The sequence below is a fragment of the Athene noctua genome, chromosome 12 (assembly GCF_965140245.1).
Source record: "Athene noctua chromosome 12, bAthNoc1.hap1.1, whole genome shotgun sequence".
In the NCBI taxonomy this organism is placed as follows: domain Eukaryota; kingdom Metazoa; phylum Chordata; class Aves; order Strigiformes; family Strigidae; genus Athene; species Athene noctua.
In genome coordinates this window covers 3,404,819-3,422,656 of record NC_134048.1, presented here as the reverse complement: position 1 = coordinate 3,422,656, position 17,838 = coordinate 3,404,819, and the positions used below count along the sequence as shown (strand labels likewise).

At 54.2% G+C, this 17,838-nt stretch overlaps 1 protein-coding gene across 1 annotated transcript; it reads right to left on the bottom strand.

Moving 5' to 3' along the window:
- Nucleotides 1-7,795: 7,795 nt before the first annotated feature.
- STING1 (stimulator of interferon response cGAMP interactor 1) lies at nt 7,796-14,558 on the bottom strand. Its single transcript, XM_074916023.1, has 7 exons — nt 14,177-14,558; nt 13,601-13,845; nt 12,261-12,441; nt 11,226-11,334; nt 10,833-11,068; nt 9,119-9,305; nt 7,796-8,297 (listed from the first exon to the last, which is right to left on the bottom strand). Exons 2-7 carry the CDS (start codon nt 13,843-13,845, stop codon nt 8,104-8,106), a joined length of 1,152 nt encoding a protein of 383 aa, XP_074772124.1. The 5' UTR covers nt 14,177-14,558; the 3' UTR covers nt 7,796-8,103.
- Nucleotides 14,559-17,838: the final 3,280 nt, after the last annotated feature.

The window sequence follows — 17,838 nt, the reverse complement described above, 5'->3', positions numbered from 1 at the left end:
TCTGGGCAACCTGTGCCAGGGCCTCACCACCCTCACAGGGAAGAATTTCTTCCTTAGATCTAATCTAAATCTGCCCTCTGTCAGTTTAAATCCATTGCCCCTTGTCCTATCACTCCACTCCCTGATCAAGAGTCCCTCCCCACCTTTAAGCACTGGAAGGCCACTATAAGGTCTCTCCAGAGCCTTCTCTTCTCCAAGCTGAAGTTATTTGTCAATAACTTGTTTTATTTCAGCCTCATGAACTGACTACCACTGCACAAGCCAGTTGTAAAGCATCACCATGCACAAAGTATTCTTTGTTATGGACCAAACTGACCTGCTCTTTAATAATTACTAATGGATATAATGTTTAAGGATACAAATAATAGTAGATCCTGATGAATCTTTTTAGCTATTGTCAAGCTCCAGAAATAGCTACTTTTGGCTTCTTTCTGCCCCAGATAACAGAAGCATCCTGCATTTGCAAGGCTTCATTAATTTTACCTTTTCAAACAATCAGAAAGTTTCTGTTCAGAGGATTCAAGACCCAAGTGTCAGGGTCGGTTTGTAGCTCTCAGGAGTGGAGGGGTGGGAGCACAAACAAAGTTGAGAACACTTCCTGGCTCTCAGCACCAGAGGTAGCCTTACAGTGAGTCAGGTTTGGGGGTCTTCTAGATCTGTTTTGTTAATGCCAGCTTTTATATTCAAACCATAAAATTTTTAAGTGTCAAAATTCACTCTGGCTCTTCCATTAGAAGAAAACATTCCAGCAAAGGTGTATATTTGGCATAAGACTTCAAGACACAGCAAATAATAGTTATCAGGAACATAATAAAAAATGAGAAATCTCAGCACATTTTCCATGATCCAGTTGCTAACCACCAGCATTATAGGAACAGCCTCTTTACCAGCTTTTGCAGAACTAAGGCTCCGCAAGCACAGCCGGCAAGACAGAGAAAACCAGCATCTGGATCAGCTGCTCAGGTTCACATTAAGTAAGTGGGGTCTAGCAAAGAGCAAGGACTGCTGCATCTTTTATCTTTGTTCTTCTTTTAAGCCGTATGTCTTTCCTTAAGCTGCTGATAATGATACATGAGTACATAAATATTTTGTGGAACACTTGACCAACTCAGGCTCCCACCGCAAACTGAATGAATTTACATGACTCAGTAAGTTCTGATTTGAAGAAAAGCAGTGATTTAGGCACAGTCGCAGGGCCAGAGAACCTGTGCAAAGGCTTAAATCTGGAGACAAAAATGGTCATTTCCCTATGGCAAATAGCAATGCACCCCCAGACTTTAAGTGATGCTGGATGCCAAGGAATTGATATCTAGATATGCTTGAGAGAATTTTTAAAAAGTCAGTGCTGAAGCCAGCCAAGAAGAGTCACCAAACTGAAGGAACAGTTTTCAATAAGGGGCACATTTTGTTGATGAGCAACACAAGGTATCTTTTTAAAGTTTTCTTGCTGTTCAGCATAGAGCAGTAACAGGCACACAATCTGCAGAAGAACTGAAGATCAGTTTTTCTAAGTTCATGGTAAAAACCTGAACACCTGCTCTGCAATGGGTCTTTGAGACAATTTAAAAATTACATTAAAAAATGTCTCTCTGCTGTATGGAGCAGGATGGATGGATCACTACAGGCAGTTAATAGTGATTTCTGGTCACCCACAAGGAGACCTCAGAAAGGACTGCTGACCTGGCTAGTTCTGTGGTTGCAAATGAACAGGAGCTGGGCTTATTTATATCCAAACGGCACTAACAAAACCCGATGGGAAAACAGCTTAGATGTGAGGGAGAGCTGTGAGAAGCCCCAGCCCTGGCTGGAGGGAGGGTGCAGCCACTCTGTGCCTGGCTCTGTGCCTTGCTCACCTGGACCCTGGTTGTGATCCTGCTTCCCTGCTTGACCTTGGACCTGCCTAGTTGTTACTGGGTGCTGGTGGACCTCAGCTCAGCTCGCTGGGGTATGGTGGCACTGCTGCTCCCTACGGCTCAGGTATGGGTCTGCTGCTCCCTAACACCTCTCCTTCATCCTGAGAGCAGAGAAGAGCTTCCCAGGTTCTGGAGCAGTCTGGGTGTTGGGGAAAAATGTTCAGCAAGAGCACCCTGCTGCTGGTGGGGCTGATGGCTGTGACTGGCTTGGTCTTTAGTTCTTTGAGGCCTGGATGCCTGGGACCCAGCAATCCCGCTGCAGAGCTGGTGGTAAAGCTCAGCTCCTCATCCCATACATCTTCCCTGAGTGGAGAAGCAGTGGAGAGAGGAAAAGGTAGGGCAAGAGCAGTGCCAGCCACCTCTCACTGCTGCACCGAGCCCATCTCTCAGTCACCTCTGTGGCTCTGTTCTTGCCCTGGTGATGAGCAATAGCCGGGGCTCGTAGCCCAGTGTCAGGCACCTCTCCATGATGGTTAGGCTTGGGGCCATGCTCCTGTCCCCCACAGCTTGTGCTCGGGGGTCTCAGCTTGAAGATGGCCCCTAAATCTTCTCATCACCCCTCATGGCCCTGGCAGTCTCTGCACACTGGGCTCCAGATAAGGGTAGTGCCTGTGCCCCTCACACGCCTCTGCCTCTACTAGCAGCCCTGGCACTGGAGCGTGGGGCATCACCGACGCAAGGCTGTGCCCGAGCACTGTGTGATGACCAGGGACATCTGGGGCTTTTGCCCCCTCATAGCGGTGGGCACAGTGGTGATGGGGCTGCAGGGGGGCACTGCCCTGCTGGTGCATGCTAGCAGTGGGCCAGGTTGCGTCTGTGCTGCTGACACCCTCAACCCTCAGCCACACCTGGGGACTCCTGGGTCAGGTCTGATGTGGAATGCTGCAATTAGTGCAAAAACTGAGCTGATTTGTGCTGTTAGAGAGCTCAGGAGGAAACTGGTTATCCTCTTTGCCAGCTTGAGCAGCAAACTTCTTCTGAGGTTTGGTTTTCCTGCCCCTGATTCAGCTCTGCCTGTGATTCATCTGATAGCCAAGGCTTTCACCTTACTGTCTGCTTGGCCCTGGCTTTGCCCTTGAGCTGTGGCAGAGGCTGAGCCTTTTGCTGGCCACATGGTTTCTGCTGGAACAAGGTTGCGTTGTCAGGTTTCCTCTGGGCTTGTGCCTGTCTCGCTACCTGTGCCCTGATAATATGGGCTGAGCTTATCAGCCATCTTCAGCCCAACCTGACTGAGGGTGGTGATGGTCAAGATAAGAAGCACCCATATGGGAAGGGAGCAGGGTGTCAGGAGGGAGTCTTTGCCCCATGAGGATCTCCAGTGGGGGGAGCAAACCCTCGGGGTCTGTCTTGGTGCTGGTTTTGCTGCTCACACAACTGCTTCTGGCTGTTGCCATGTTGCTGAGCTCAGCCCTGATGCCAGGCATTTACCTTGAATCTCAGCAGGTGCCCCCAGCTCTGTGCCCTCAGGAACGCTGCTCTGAAATGGGAGGTGGGCGATCAGGACCGATGTCCACCTGCCCACACCACAGGGCGAGAGCCCTGGGGTGCAGCACTCTGCTCCCTGCACTGAGGGGTACCACAAGCAGAGGCCCCTCGCCTGCAGCAGCACAGCTCTCCCCTCTCCCTCTCCGGCCAGTGCAGCACCAGGCACTCAGCACATCCCGGCGGCCTCGGTGAAGATCCCCAGCACATCTGCAAACCAGCAAGCTGAGATGAGCTGGCTCTTTGCAGCAGCCTTTGCTGTCACAAGCCCTCCTTTAACAGCCCTTTCATCTGCTGTTTTGGAGTTTTGCACAGATGCAGTACCCAGAGATTAGGCTGCAGATTAAGGTTTTACTGAATCCTGAAATGGGTTCCAATTCCCAGTCCCAGCAGGACCAATGTGCAGCCAAATCTCCTCTGAAAGCTTGCTGGTCTGGAGCTGGGAAGAGGTGTCCCCCACCATGTTCTCCCATGTGCATGAAAATTGGAGCCCTGATATTTACCTGGGGTGCTTTGCTGAGAGACAGCTGCCAGCCAAGAACAATTTTACCCTGGGGAGGAAAGCTTGGGAGAGACAGAAGGAACCCGAGCTGTTTCATGAGTGGCTTTAAATGAGAGAGGAATAAGCTGTAGCTGATCCCTCTTTACTTGGGGTCATACTGGGGGCAGAAAGTCTCAGCACAGAATGCAGTTCCAGGGCAGGAGAGTGGTACCAGGCTGTGAGGGCCAGCAGATGCTGTCCTACGGGGCTCACAGGCATCCCTGGAGCCTTGGATATTGGCACTGTGAGGGGAAGGACATCTAGCTGCTTGCTGGCCCTGGGCTGCCTATTGCCTGGGAGCCTGAGCAGGTCCTAGTGGCCTTTTGAATCCCACAGTCTTCAAAAGGTGGTTAAGGAGCTGGGTTATAGGCTCTCTGTGCCTTGGTGTGCCAGATGGGCTTAACAGCGCTGCCAGGTCTCCTTGGGTGGCTGTGAAGCACTTGGCTCCACAGGCTTCATGTGGCCAAGCCGCTGGTGGCCCATGGTAGCTGGCTGCCTTCCTCCCAACAGAAACTGTAGCCATCCAAGCTTTCACCCACCTGGTCAGAATAGCGAACACTTCTCTCCCTGTCTGGTTAGAGCCTCATTCAGCTCTTGGCAAAAGGGTAAACTGAAGCACAGAGCAGTGGGTGCATAGCTCTGGCCTCTGTTCTGTGGCCTTGACAAGCTGCACCATCACAAAACTCTGCCATGGTCTCTGGCAACTTGGCAAGCAACAAGCTTGCCATCTTGCCCCATGGCACACAGCTCTGGCCACACTCTCACTCAGGTTTTTCTCCTCCCGCTCAGAGGGGTATGCTGGGTGGTGTGGCTACGCTTCTGAGATGAGCCCAGCGAGCTCTGTGGACCAAACAAGGCTGAAGCAGCACTGCCATGTGGGAGCCCTTGGAGCTGCCCTTGGAGGCAGCGCAGGCAGACTGCTCTTGAACCAGGCTCCTGGCAGCATCTGCTGCTGTGCCACGTTGCCCATGGGAGCTGCCTCCTTGCCTGTGGGGAGCCCTGTGCACACAGCCTCCCACCAGCATCAAAGCTGTTGTACCGGGTACATAAAGAGGAGGTGACATAAATGTTTGTCTCAGGATTTCTCCCCAGGCACCTCTGTCTCCCAGGTTGGGGGTCTGCCTGGGACACCCATCTTCCTGCCAAAGGGTGAAGCTTTGGCCTGTGGCTTTTTTCAGCTCAAGGAGGTGCAAGTTGTCCAAGCATGACCATTGTCTTGGGAGCCACGGGCAGAGGAAAGTGCATCCAGCATCTTGGGGATGGGAGCTGCGAGCACAGGTAGATATCAGGGTAAAAGGAGCCAAGGGCAGGAGTGGGGATGTGGGTTCAGACCCAGCCTGCGCCCACCCAGCCCTTTGCACCAGTGTCTCTCCAATCCAGATGAGCCTGCTCAGCCACAAACACTTTCACCTTGGCCTGGGAGTGACAGAGAAACCCAGCACCCTGCCGTGATCCCAACAACCACAGTTGACTCTGTCCTCTTGGCTGGTTTTGTTGTCCCTGCAGCATCACGGCCCTTCCACAGGCTGTGTACATTCAGACCAGTAGAAGCTGGGCTCCAGGAAGGAGCATCTTGCTGGGTGCTGCAAGCTGCTCCTCCCCAGACAGGAGCCATGTGGCAAGGCCATGGTGAGGCCAGGCAGCCACGGCTCCAGTAAGGACCTGCTGTTAGAGAGATCACATACCTGGCACCAGATAGACCACTGGCCAACAGGTCCAGGCAGGATTTGAGGGACCCTAACCACATTGGAAAAATAGTGGCAGGGGAGCTGGCTAAGCTGGATGCTCACCAGTATCCACAAAGGGAGGTAGAAGCATCCCTGGGATGATTTTGTGTGTGTATGGCTCCAGGCAACCCACCCAGGAAGCTGTGAGCAGAGCCAGGAGGCAGCCAGGCCCAGCACTCTTGTTGCCATCCTCAGCCATGCAGCCAGGTCACCTCCTCTGAGCCCCTGGACTCCACAGTCCCCTCAGGGTCTCCATGGCTGGCCCAGAGGATGATCACAGCTGTGTCTAGGCCCTGGTGCTGGAAGTTCAGGCTGAGGGCAAGAACCTGCGACCTCTCAAGGCACCTCATCCTTTTGCCAAAGTCTTGGGAGTTGAGAGGGACCAAAGGGTAGGGACACTGCAACATCAGGGGGTAACAGGCCAACTGAGCTGCCCCCTGCCCCCACTTCTCTCCCTGGCTGGTTAGAGCCTCCTTCAGCTCTTGGCAAAAGGGGAAACTGAGGCACAGAGCAGTGGGTGCACAGCTCTGGTCTCTCTTCTGTGGCCTTGCCAAGCTGCACCATCACAAAGCTCTGCCATGGTCTCTGGCAACCTGACAAGAAACAAGATTGCCATCCTGCCCCATGGCACACAGCTCTGGACACACTGTTCCCCGTGCTTGGTTGCTGGAGGGACCAGATGGCTTGCCTGCCCCAGGTCATGCGGGGCACCTTTGGGATTTTGATGTCTTCAGGGCTGGGCAGGCTCCTGGTGGCAGCCTACCACAGGGACTGTATTTTTCAGCCACTTCCTTGGCCCTGGCAGTCCCCCAGGAGCAGGCTCTGTCCCCTTGCAAGCCGAGTCTTTTCAGCAAGCGTGGCCTTATGTCGGGTGTCCAGGAGTTGGGGTTGGCCCTGGAACAGCCCCTTTTTTAGCCTAAGCATCCACAGGCAGATCCTGAGTGGCATGTAGGTGGGTAGAGCCAATAAATCGTCTGTCTCAGCGCCATGCTGAGCAGACCGGCTGCACATCCTCTGCTCTGCTTCCTCGTGACCACAGAGCCTGAGCAGTCAGGGAGAGCCCAGGCTGCTGGGCTTCTTGAGGGTAACTTCTTCTGGGCTGAGACATGTGATGTCTTGCACCAAAACCCACATGCAAATTGTCTCAGTTCTGCACTCTTCCCCTTCCCCAGAGCTCCAGGGGTCTGGCACATCCTTTGGAGCTGGTGAAACATTTCTGCAGAGTGCCTGGGAGGAATGTGGGCATGAAGGGCATCTGCAGGCACCAAAACGGCAAAACGACTGGCTGGAGCAAAGGCAGGGAGGTTTCTTGCGCTGTGGGACCACTGAATGTCAGAGATCCCCAGGCCAGAATGTGACTGTAAATCTGGTCTCAAAAGAGCCCTGTAAGACTTGGTTTGAAGTTTTAGAAGTCAGGCATTCTTTACTACAGCACCGGATGCACAGAGGGTCGCTCCACCCAGCGTGTGAGCCACACGTTGCAGCATGCGGAGCTTATATTGCGCAACAATTTCTATATGCATTAGATTTCTCAGAATAGTCATACATATTCATTCTTTTTCCTGGAACTAATTGTAATGTTTGCATCCTAATTATGCATCCGCTTGGAGTCTCTTAGGGTCTTTCATGGGGCTCTTTGGTGGTCTTCAGGGGTGTCCTTTAGTGAACTCTCCTCTGGAGTGTGTGCAGTGTGGGTTAACCTACACATTTGGGGTTTTTTTTTTCTATATGGTTGCCTGGTTTTGGCAGGTTCTGACTGCAAGACTCTGGGTTCTCTGAGCCCAGTGTCTGTTCTGAAGGTTTGATACATGTTAAGCAAACATGGATCAATCATATCAGGGTGACTTTAAAAGGTGTAACAGAACATTTCTTTCTACCTGTTGCACAAGGCATCAAGACCTCCTATTCTTCCACCTTCACATCCTGAATGGGGTGCAAAGGGAGGATGTTTGTATGTGACTGCACAGTGGGTACATCAGGCTGGAGTTTTGCACACAGTCCTTGTGCCTGCAGAAGCCACCAGATTCGTCAGGCCATGCTGGCTGGATGTGTTGGACTCAGCACACACAGACACATTCACGGATGGGATTTCCAAAGCTGCATCCAACACCACAGGATGTCCAAGGGCAGACTGCACATTGTGCCCAAGATTCAGGATAATGCAACTCGCTCCAGAGGAAAATGCTTTATATGACACAAATCAAAGCAGACTGAAAAAAACCCCATCCACAGATTAATGTATGAACTATACATAACAAAGAAAATGAGAAGCATGTCCCAGGAGTGTGTTGTGAGTGATGTGCAGGAGGTTCTGGTGAACAGTTCCCACAGGAGGTTGGGGATCACTGGCATGGGCAGCACTTCCTGCGAGAGGAAGGGGCGTGGGGAAGGGGGACTGGAGCCCGGAGGTGGTGGTGTGGGGCTGGGCAGCGCTGGAGCTTCAGAAGCAGTCACTTCGCAGAGGCTGCGGCAGGTCGGAGGTGCTGATCTGGAGGTTGAGCTCTGTGGAGTTGAGGGTCGTGGATGGGGCAGGCGGGTGGTTCCCCTCGCACACGGCGTACTCCTCGTGGTGCTGCTGCCAGAGGTGCCAGAGGATCTCTCTGGACAAGAAGTGAGTCTCTGCTTCTCCTGACTCTGGAACAGAAGAAAGACAAAACCCCACCTTCACTGGTCAGGCCCGAGGTCTCTGGGAGATGCCCCAAAATATGCAGAATTTCCTGAGAACTTAAAATGCAGTTTTTACTTCCCCTTTTCAACATGCCAGAAGAAAGAAATTAAAACACAGAGTGCAGGAAGGAGAGTCAAATACAAGCACTATGTGCTGAATTCCTAGTAGTGCTTGTTGTGATGGGAACTACCTCCCCCATCAGGGAGAGTGCTGAATTTCCTCTGAAAAACGAGATTCATTCCAGCACGAAGCAGCAAAGTGTTTTTAATCCCTGCTGCTCTGGCAGAGGTGAGGAGAAGGGAAACGAAAGCAAGGTGGGAAGAAGGGAAAGCCTTGCTTCTTCCCATCCCCTCAGGAGGAATGCCACTGAGTCAGCACGCACATGGCACATCCATCCCACTGCTGGGGAGAGCTTGTGAGCCCCAGCCATTCCTCCCACAAACATCAGCAGCAAATGGAGCTGCTCCTTCCCCTGGAAGTCCACTCTTATACTTAATCCTTGAGGCAGAGTTCCTGCTGCCCCAGGGAAGGCTGCTTGTCTCGGGTGCCTCCAGCAGGGACCAGCTCTGCTAGCACCCTCCCCGCTCCTCTGAGACCCGCAGCAAGAAATCCTTCTGTGTGGGGAGGCTGCCCCTTCCTCCCACACGGCCACTTGAGTGGGGAATATCAGCCAAGCACTGCACAGATCCTGCCTACTTCCCCTTGTCTGCCCTGATCTGACGTCAGTCAAGGGGCTGGGAGGGCAGAGCCACCGTGCTGGGCACTCCTGCCCCTCTTCCTCACTCACCCTCGTACGCAATGAGCCGGTAGGTACCCGCGCACTCCTTGGAGCCTTTCAAGATCTCTTCTAAGGTCCTGTAGAAAAGCTTGGCCTGCTCCAGGCGCTCCTCACGGCTGAAGGCAGCGCACTCATCCTGGGACATGGCGTAGAGGGACTGCAGTGGGGTGGCATACTCCACCGCGCAGTGCCAGAGCTGCGGGGACGGAAGGAAAAAGACATGGGGCAGGAGGACCAAGCAGCTGGGGGACCCTGGCACTGTGCAGAGTCCTCGAGAGCTCTCTGCGGCTCCTCAGCCTGCCCTGCACTGGTGCTGTGTGCTGGATGGCTGGGACAGGGACACAGGTGCTGACTGCAGGGTCCCCCTGCCCTGGGTTGAGCAGGTAGCGCTGTGCCCCATGCTTTGCCCCCCTCCTGCCAGGCCCTGGGGGGCAGCCACTGGCTTTGTCAAGTCACTGGCTTTGCAAGCCGCATCCTGGGGGGGGATTTTCCCCATGGAAATTGGTCCCCTATGGAGACACCCCTTGCCCGTGTCTGATCACGCCTTCGTGGTGGCTTTTCTTCTAGGCAAGGGGAAGTCTGAGCATCCTAATGGAGAGTAGGAGAGCAGAGAAAAGGACAAACACTGGCAAGATGAACAGTGCACAGCTAGGAGGAGGCTGACCAAACCAATGAGGAGAGATTTGTTAAGGTCATAAAAATTCCAAGGAGGAGCAGTGTGACCAGTCAGTCTGATACTGGGTAAACTGGAAAGTTTAATGAAGGGTGTTAGAAGGAAGAGGGCCAGGATCCCTGGGTAACTGCAGAGTGTCAGGAAAAGCAGTGACCTGGAGCAGGTGCCAAGGACGGGAGCTGCCATGGACATGTCCACCAGTGACTGGGCAGCAAGACTGACAACACACAGCAGGTCAGGACAGGTCCAGCCTGCAGAGCTGCTGGAGTTCACTTAGTGCTGAGTGACTCAGCAGGGGACGGGCAGGTGAAACACAGCATCAATGCATGCATTGTAGCGGGAAAAACCCGACGCTGCTGTACTTCCCCAGGAGCAGGGCCAGGAAAAAGGCCCTGGAGTCGCTTCAGACAGCGCTTTAAAGCAGCAGCTCAGCACTCAGCCACCATCAAAAGGCAAATTAGGGGGACCCAGGCTCTGCCGACGCCTTCATCCACAGCTGTGTCACCAGGAGCAGTGTGTTCCCCCCTCCCAGGGTGCAGGGGCAGAGGCCTGTCTGGAGATGTGGAAGGAGATGAATGCACCACAAGGTGGAAGGATTTGGTGCTTGTCAGCCTGGAAAAGAGGTGACTGGAGGAATGGGAGAGAGTCAAATTATACAACAACTCACACGGACATTTTCAAGCCCCTCTTCACAACAAAAGGAAATATTCATTCTTCCCATGGGAAGTGATGCTCTGTACCCCACATCTGCTTTTTTCTGCTTAGTTTTCTGCTGTTTTCTGGCCTTAAATCAACTCCAGGAAGGGTTAAGTGAGCCCAGTATCCCTGCAAGGGCTGAGCCTGGAAGGAGGCAAGCAGGAGGAAAGGGTGCAGATGGCCAGCATGAACAGGACCTCTTCATCTCGCGGAAGCCTGCTGAAAGCTCCGAGTATCTAATAGGAGAGGGGACACTGTCCTGCCCTTATGCCCGTTCTGGACTGGGATCTGAGGCCAGGAAGACCTCTGGGCTGATGCATCCTGACTGCTCTTCCGACACTACACTCAGTTTACCTTGTCTTTATCCCTGATTGTGTAGAGGCTGTGTTTGTAGACCCTTTTTTTGGTGCCAGCTCGGGTTAGGGTGGTTTCAGTGAGGTCTGTCAGGTACTGGATATTGCTATCAGCTTTCTCCAGGTCATCATATATGTCACAGCTCAGAGGGACCAAGATGTGGAGCTTCCAGGTCTCGCTGCATGCCAGCACATTGGGGTTGGCTCTGCTGAATTCCTCCATCGACTTTTTCACGCCTGGTTGAAGAAAGCATTGCACAGAGGTGCCTGGTGTGAGTATAGCTGCTTTCTGTCTTGCTCCCCATTTCCTAGCTAATGCTGTAAAAGTGGGAGGATTGTTATTAGGAGCTATTTCTATCTGTAGGCATGATAATGCAGGGAAACAGTTACGTACGTGGCAGGACTATTTTTAGGTACCCAATGTAATAAGACCAGGCAAGCCCATGAGCGACATTCTGCTTGGACTTTTCAGACATCTCAGAAACCTCCACTGCTGAGGGTTTCTGCAGAGGGAAGGAAAGACAGACCAGTGGTGATGAATGCAGCCACCTGGGCTCTTCTTCAACAGTCGGTTCTTTACAGTCATTGGAGAACAGCTGCCCTCTCCAAAGAGATCTGGAAAGTGAGAAACCCTGCTGCCCCCTTGCCCCACTATGGCAGGCAGTGGGGCCCTGACAGCCCATGCAGCCCCTGCAGAGGGGAAAGGTGATGCTGGGGAGAGCTGGGCACTTTTCTGGCTGCACTCTCCGTTGGGCTCGTGTGTCCCAGTGGAACTTGTGCATCTGCCCAGCGCTTCCAGCATGCAGGAGCAGCCATCCCAGTGCCTGATGGTAGGATTTTCAGGGCCATCAGTGGCCCCTGCTAGCTCTGTGTGTTCATGTAGGTGGAAATGGGTGTTGAGCCCCCACAGGCGCCTGATGGCTGCCCTCCCCGAAGCACCCTCCTGTAGGCTGAGTGACCCCTCTCCCTCTCCAGCTCTGCTGGGGTAAAGCAGAGCCCTCCCAATGCTGCAGAGAAACCTCGAGCTGGGCTCTGCTGCCCACAGCATGTCTGATAATTAACCCTTTGGAGACCAGACAGGCTACCCTTTCCCCTCAAGCACCAGCTTGACTGACAGATTTAAAAATACACCTTTTTTTTTGTGTGTGTGTGTGTGTGTGTGTGTGAGTGGGGCTCTGGCTGCAGCAGGGCCATTGTCAGCAACCCAGGGTGGCTGTGCTCATTAAAGGCAGCCTGGCCCTCCTACTGATGCCTGTGGCAGTATGGGGCTGAGGAGATCAGCTCTTCAAGGCTGAGCTAACGAGAGCGTTTCTTCTGCCGTGGGGCTGCGTGTGGGCGGGCTGTACACGCAGGGACCATGCAGGGCCAGGCCAGGTGCCCCCACAACTGCTCAGGGCTGAAGTGCTCCCCAGAGGTGTTTGTGCCTTACGTGGAGCCCCAGAGCGAGGATGAGGAGCTGGCACAGGCTGGCGAGGCCGAGGTGGAGGCCGAGCAGCTGCCCATCGCCATCGAGAAGAGCCACGTAGGCTGAGCCACAGACGAGCAGCATGAGCCCATGCCAGCGCAGGGGGAAGCAGGCGTTCAGGGCCCTCCAGAAGCTGCCGTGGTGCCTGGGTGGGAGAGGGAGACAGCAGACAGGTTGGTGGCCGCCCACCCACCATCTGCAGCCTACAGGGCACAGGCCAGGGGATGCTCCCACCTCCCTGCCAGTGCCACTGACCCTCTGGAGCAGCGTGGAGCCCGGGAGCCCTGTGGGACCCTGCTCAGTGCACTGGGGGTGCCCCGAGCCAGGAGAGCGCTTGGGTCTCTGGCAGCATGTGTGGGTCTCAGAGGGGAGCAGATGTAATGTCGCCCTGGACAGCAAAGGCAGACTGTCCCCAACAGCCCTGTGCCCTCCAGCACTGGGTGGTGAGGAAAGGCTGGGGGCCAAGTTCTGTTCCCCAGGGAAAGGGCACACTAGGGAGCTACCACAGAGAGGAAAGGGTGTCCTGGTTTCGGCTGGGATAGAGTTAATGTTCTTCATAGTAGCTGGTATTGTGCTGAGTTTGGATTTAGGATGAGAATAATGTTGATAACAGGCTGATGTTTTAGCAGTGCTTAAGCTAAGTCAAGAACTCAGTAAGCAAGGAGGTTGGGACACACAAGACGCTGGGAGGGGACACAGCCAGGACAGCTAACCCCAGCTTGCCAAAGGGATGTGACATCACACTCAGCATATAAACTAGGAGGAAAGCTGCCGGGGACCACTATTCGGGAACGGATTGGGCATCGGTCGGTTGGGGGCGAGCAATTGTTTTTAATTCATTTTACATTCATTGCTTGTTTTTCTTGGGTTTTATTTAGCTCTCTTTTTGTTATCTTCCTTTTCTTTTTTTTTTTTTTTTAGTATTTAAAAATTTTATTTCAATTATTGAACTGTTCTTATCTCAACCCATGAGTTTTCTTACTTTTACCCTTCTGATTCTCCCCTATCACACCACGGGGGAAAGTGAGTAAGCAGCTGGGGTTAAACCACAACAAAGGGAGAGGTCCATAGACAGGGGATCAGGGCAGGCAGGAGATGGGGAGGAGGGAGGAAGAGATGAAAGAGACAGGAGGCTGATACAGAGCAGTGTGTGCTGCCAGGGGCACGGCTGGGCATTGCCACAGAGGGGATGTGTGGGAGCACAGACAAGGAGCAGATCCCCGCCAACACCCGGAGGCTGCTCTGCCCTTGTCCCCAGGGTGTTCCCAGGAACTGGGGAGACAGCCACCCCCACGCTGGCTCACCTGGATTGGAGGTGGAAGATCTCCTCCGCCAGGAAGCAGGTGCCCTTGAGCAGCACCCCGATCTGCAGGGCCGTGAAGTGGAAGGTGAGGCTGCGGGCGGTGGGCACGAGGGGCTCCCCACGGAGGTACAGCGCCGCAGCGCCCAGAGCCAGCAGCAGGTACACGGCATGCTGTGCTCGCCCTGCCCGGGCCTTGGGGATCAGCAGGGTGCTGGGGTGGCTCGGCCGCCACGATTCCTGAGACATCTGTGGCAGAGAGGGGAGGTCAGAAGCAGCTCTTGTCCCCAGCACCCACAGCAACACTGTGGGGAGTGGAGAAGGGGGGAGACACACACATCCAGCGCTCGCTGAGCACCCCAAAGCATGCAACAGAGCCCCTTTGCACGCTGCTGAAATGCTTCTGGGGAGGCTCCTTTGCGCGATGCCCAGGTCATCTCAGGGCTTCCCCTGCCCCGTGCCCAAACGGGCTGGGCAAGACAGAGCCTGGCTGGCCTCCCCGCCCCACATGGATGGCAACCACAGGCCAGCCCTCCCTGCTCCGCAGCCACCCGGCCCTCACGCCTCTTGTCACACTCACCGGAGCAGTTACCAGCGGGAGATCAGGCGCTGCCCGGGTCCCGCACGGCGGTCGGTGGGCTCTGTGCTCCTGCCTGGGCAGCTGCGGCTCTTTTTGGAGGCTCCTGCTGCAGATGGAGACCAAGAGCCTCTGCACCACACAGGCTTCTGGTGCCACGGGTGGAGCTGCACAGTTCCCAGTGCTGAGAAAAATGAAAATGAAAGGAGCTGTGGCTGCAGGCAGCTTGCCGAAAGCACCAGAGCCCTCCCACGCAGGGCACCAATGAGGTGTCCCAGCCCACTGGAAATCCGGGCACTGGGCAGTGCTGAGTGGATGTGTCAGGTTTCGATGCTCATGAGCTCACAACTCTGGCAAGCCCCAACATACTTGTCAGGTCATAGTGCACCTGAGCCAAAACAGAATGAGGAAAGAAACAATAATTTATTGAGATTTAATTTATTAAGTGCAGCAGGGTTCCAGCAGTGAAACAGAAGGAAATTCTTTCTAGCAGAGAGGGTGACTCACAGCACCCTAGATCCCTGCACCCCACACAGCTCTGGGAGATGCTGTCTTGGGGGACAGTGCCCATGGGCACTGGAAACACTGCAGGGGGTTCCTGCAGCCAGGCTCTTGCTGGCTGGTAAGTGCCCTCAAGGCTCTCGGGTCCCTGGTCGTAGTGACACAGACCCAGAACAGCCGAGGTACACAAAGCCTTTTACTCAGCTGTTATTGCTGAGGTTTGCCCTCAAGCCTAACAGGTCCCTGGTCCTAGCAGCAGGGTCTGCAGTTAGGTATTACCCATCCTCAAGGAAGACTGACTTAAAGCACACATACACAAGCCCAGAGGACCGGGTGGGATGCACTCAAGGATGCTGAGGGAGATGGCCAGTGCCCCGCTCTCTGATGTCTTTGGAAGTTCACAGAATCATCTCGGTTGGAAAAGACCTTGAAGCTCCTCCAGTCCAACCATGAGCCTCCCCCTGACCATTCCCAGCTCCACCAGATCCCTCAGTGCTGGGTCAACCCGACTCTTCAACCCCTCCAGGGATGGGGACTCCCCCCCTGCCCTGGGCAGCCCATTCCAACGCCCAACAGCCCCTTCTGCACAGAAATCCTTCCTCAGAGCCAGCCTGACCCTGCCCTGGGCAGCTTGAGGCCATTCCTTCTTGTCCATTACCTCCTGATCATAGCAATCAAGAGGTTCCTGGTGAGTGGGAGAAGGCAAACATCACACCCAGCTTCAAGCAAGGGAAGAAGGAGGGCTTGGTGAACTACAGCCTGCCCGACACCACCTCTGTCCCTGGGAAGGTGATGGAGCAAATCCTCCCAGCAATCACTGCCAAGCACCTGAAGGATGAGAAGGGCACAGCCAGCAGGGATTTACAAAGGGCACATCGTACCTGGCCAACCTGAGTGCCTTACAGCTGTGTGGATGAGGGGAGAACCGTTACTTCAGCATGGCCTCCTATGGCCTCCATGAGCCAAACTGGGTAGATTCAGGCTGGGGAAAGGGGTGGCTGTCCAGAACCTGCTCTGAGTCCAATTGCTTTCTGCCCAGGAATGCCTGTAGATGCAGGGAGGCTGCCTGGAGACCCTTGAGTCCCCACAGACCTGCAGACACCTTGCCAGGGGTCTGCACAGGCTGCAGTGGGCACACAGCACAAGGATCTTGATCCAGACATGCCCACAGGTAACATTTAATTCAAGCATTTGAAAGCTCAGAGAGTGGAAGAAGGAACAGATGCCCAGAGAGTGGCAGTGTGCTACCTGCACTTGTCTCGAGGTTGTCAGACTCTCTTTCAGTGGTATCTTAGGAACCCCAGCAAACCCACTTTACAGGGCACCTGACCTGTGTTCCTAGCTGGGGGAGGGCTTGTGGATATAGCCAACATGTTATTTGCCTCTTCAACACAAAAGCTGGCTAAAAATTAGAATCATAGAGTGGTTTGGGTTGGAAGGGACCTTAAAGATCATCTAGTTCCACGCCCCTGCCCCGGGCAGGGACACCTTCCACTAGCCCAGTTGCCCAAAGCCCCATCCAACCTGGCCTTGAGCCCTGCCAGGGAGGGGGCAGCCACAGCTTCTCTGGGCAACCTGTGCCAGGGCCTCACCACCCTCACAGGGAAGGTGCCCTCTGTCAGTTTAAAGCCACCACTCCATATCCTACCACTCAACTCCCTGATAAAGAGTCCCTCCCCCCTTTCCTGCAGCCCCTTTCAGCCCTGGGAGGCTGCTCTAAGGTCTCCCCAGAGCCTTCTCTTCTCCAGCTGAACCTGCCCAGCTCTCTCAGCCTGTCCTCACAGGAAGGTGCTCCAGCCCCCCGAGCATCTTTGTGGCCTCCTCAGGACCCACTTGAGCAGCTCTGTGTCCTTCTGATGCTGGTGCCCCAGAGCTGGACCCAGCACTGTAAGGGGGTCTCACGAGAGCAGAGTAGAGGGGGAGAATCATCTCTGTTGACCTGTTGGCAACTCTTCTTTTGAAACATCAAGCAAATCACTTCTTCCTCCTGTGCCGGGTTGTCCCCACCAGCTGGGTCTCACTGACCAGCTCTGGCTGCCTCTTGAGGTGCAGTGGAAGAGGATGCCTGGCCCCCCAGCCCTCTTCCTGTGGGTCCCTGAGCAGCTGGGTGACAATCCTGCCCATGGAGCCTGGCTTCCTGCTTTCAGTTCTACCTTCAGCATGCTAACACCTGTGGTGTTTCTTTCTCTTTCACTTCTGCTCTGAGCCAGCCTTTGCCTCACAACCCCAGACCTGCCTTGTAAGTAGGTGTTGCTAGGGTGCTAACTGCAAAAACAAAGCACCATGGAAGAGCCATTTTGCCTGCCAGAGCCTGCAGAAACAGGCTGGGGGGAGGTGAGGATCGAAGCAAAGAGGAATTTCATCTGCAGTTTGTGGGCCAGCTGCAGATGGGGACAAAATGAGAGCTCACATGTTTTTAACCATTTCGCATCACTTCCACACCACTTTGGTCTTGAACAATCCTCCCAGCCACCCCCCAGCCTTTCCAGGCTCCCTGCCGCATTGTGCTTGGGACTATGTTTGAGATGGGCAGCTCAGAGCAGAGCTGTGGTGCCTGGGCCAAGAGCCAAACCTAAACTCCAGGAATGAGATTTGAATGTCTCCAGCAGAGGCTGGACATCTGTGACTTCTGAACTTGCCTGGGAATGGACAGCCCAGTGCTGCCCAGTGCCTCTGCATAGCCAACGAGAAGCAGCACCACCAAAACTGCCCGCTTTGTCACCCCGGTCTTCTGCTCCAGCCAACAATTTGCATTTCCAGATCGTGTCTTGGTTGAAATTCCCTCTTACCCTGCTTGCTGTTATTCTCTCAAGTGGAGGGAAACAGAAGTCATGCATGACGCCAGAAGATTTCTGATGCATAAAAAATCATGGCAAGTGACCTCTCCAGACCAGTGCCATGGCACTTCCAACTAGACTAGTGCTGACACTTGTAAGATTTACTTGGGCAAAGAAATCATCTGTCTGAAAAGCAATCTACAAAACCCACCTACACTGCAGACCTCACTGAGATTAGTAATTTCTCACCGTAGAGGTTTTTAAAACACCAGAGTAGCAGGCAGCATAAACCCCTCATGCACCATGTGCCGTGGCCTTTCCCTAACCACAGAGCAGCACGTGCATCAGCTGCTGCTTCGGGGACACAAGGGGCACCTTCACCTTCCC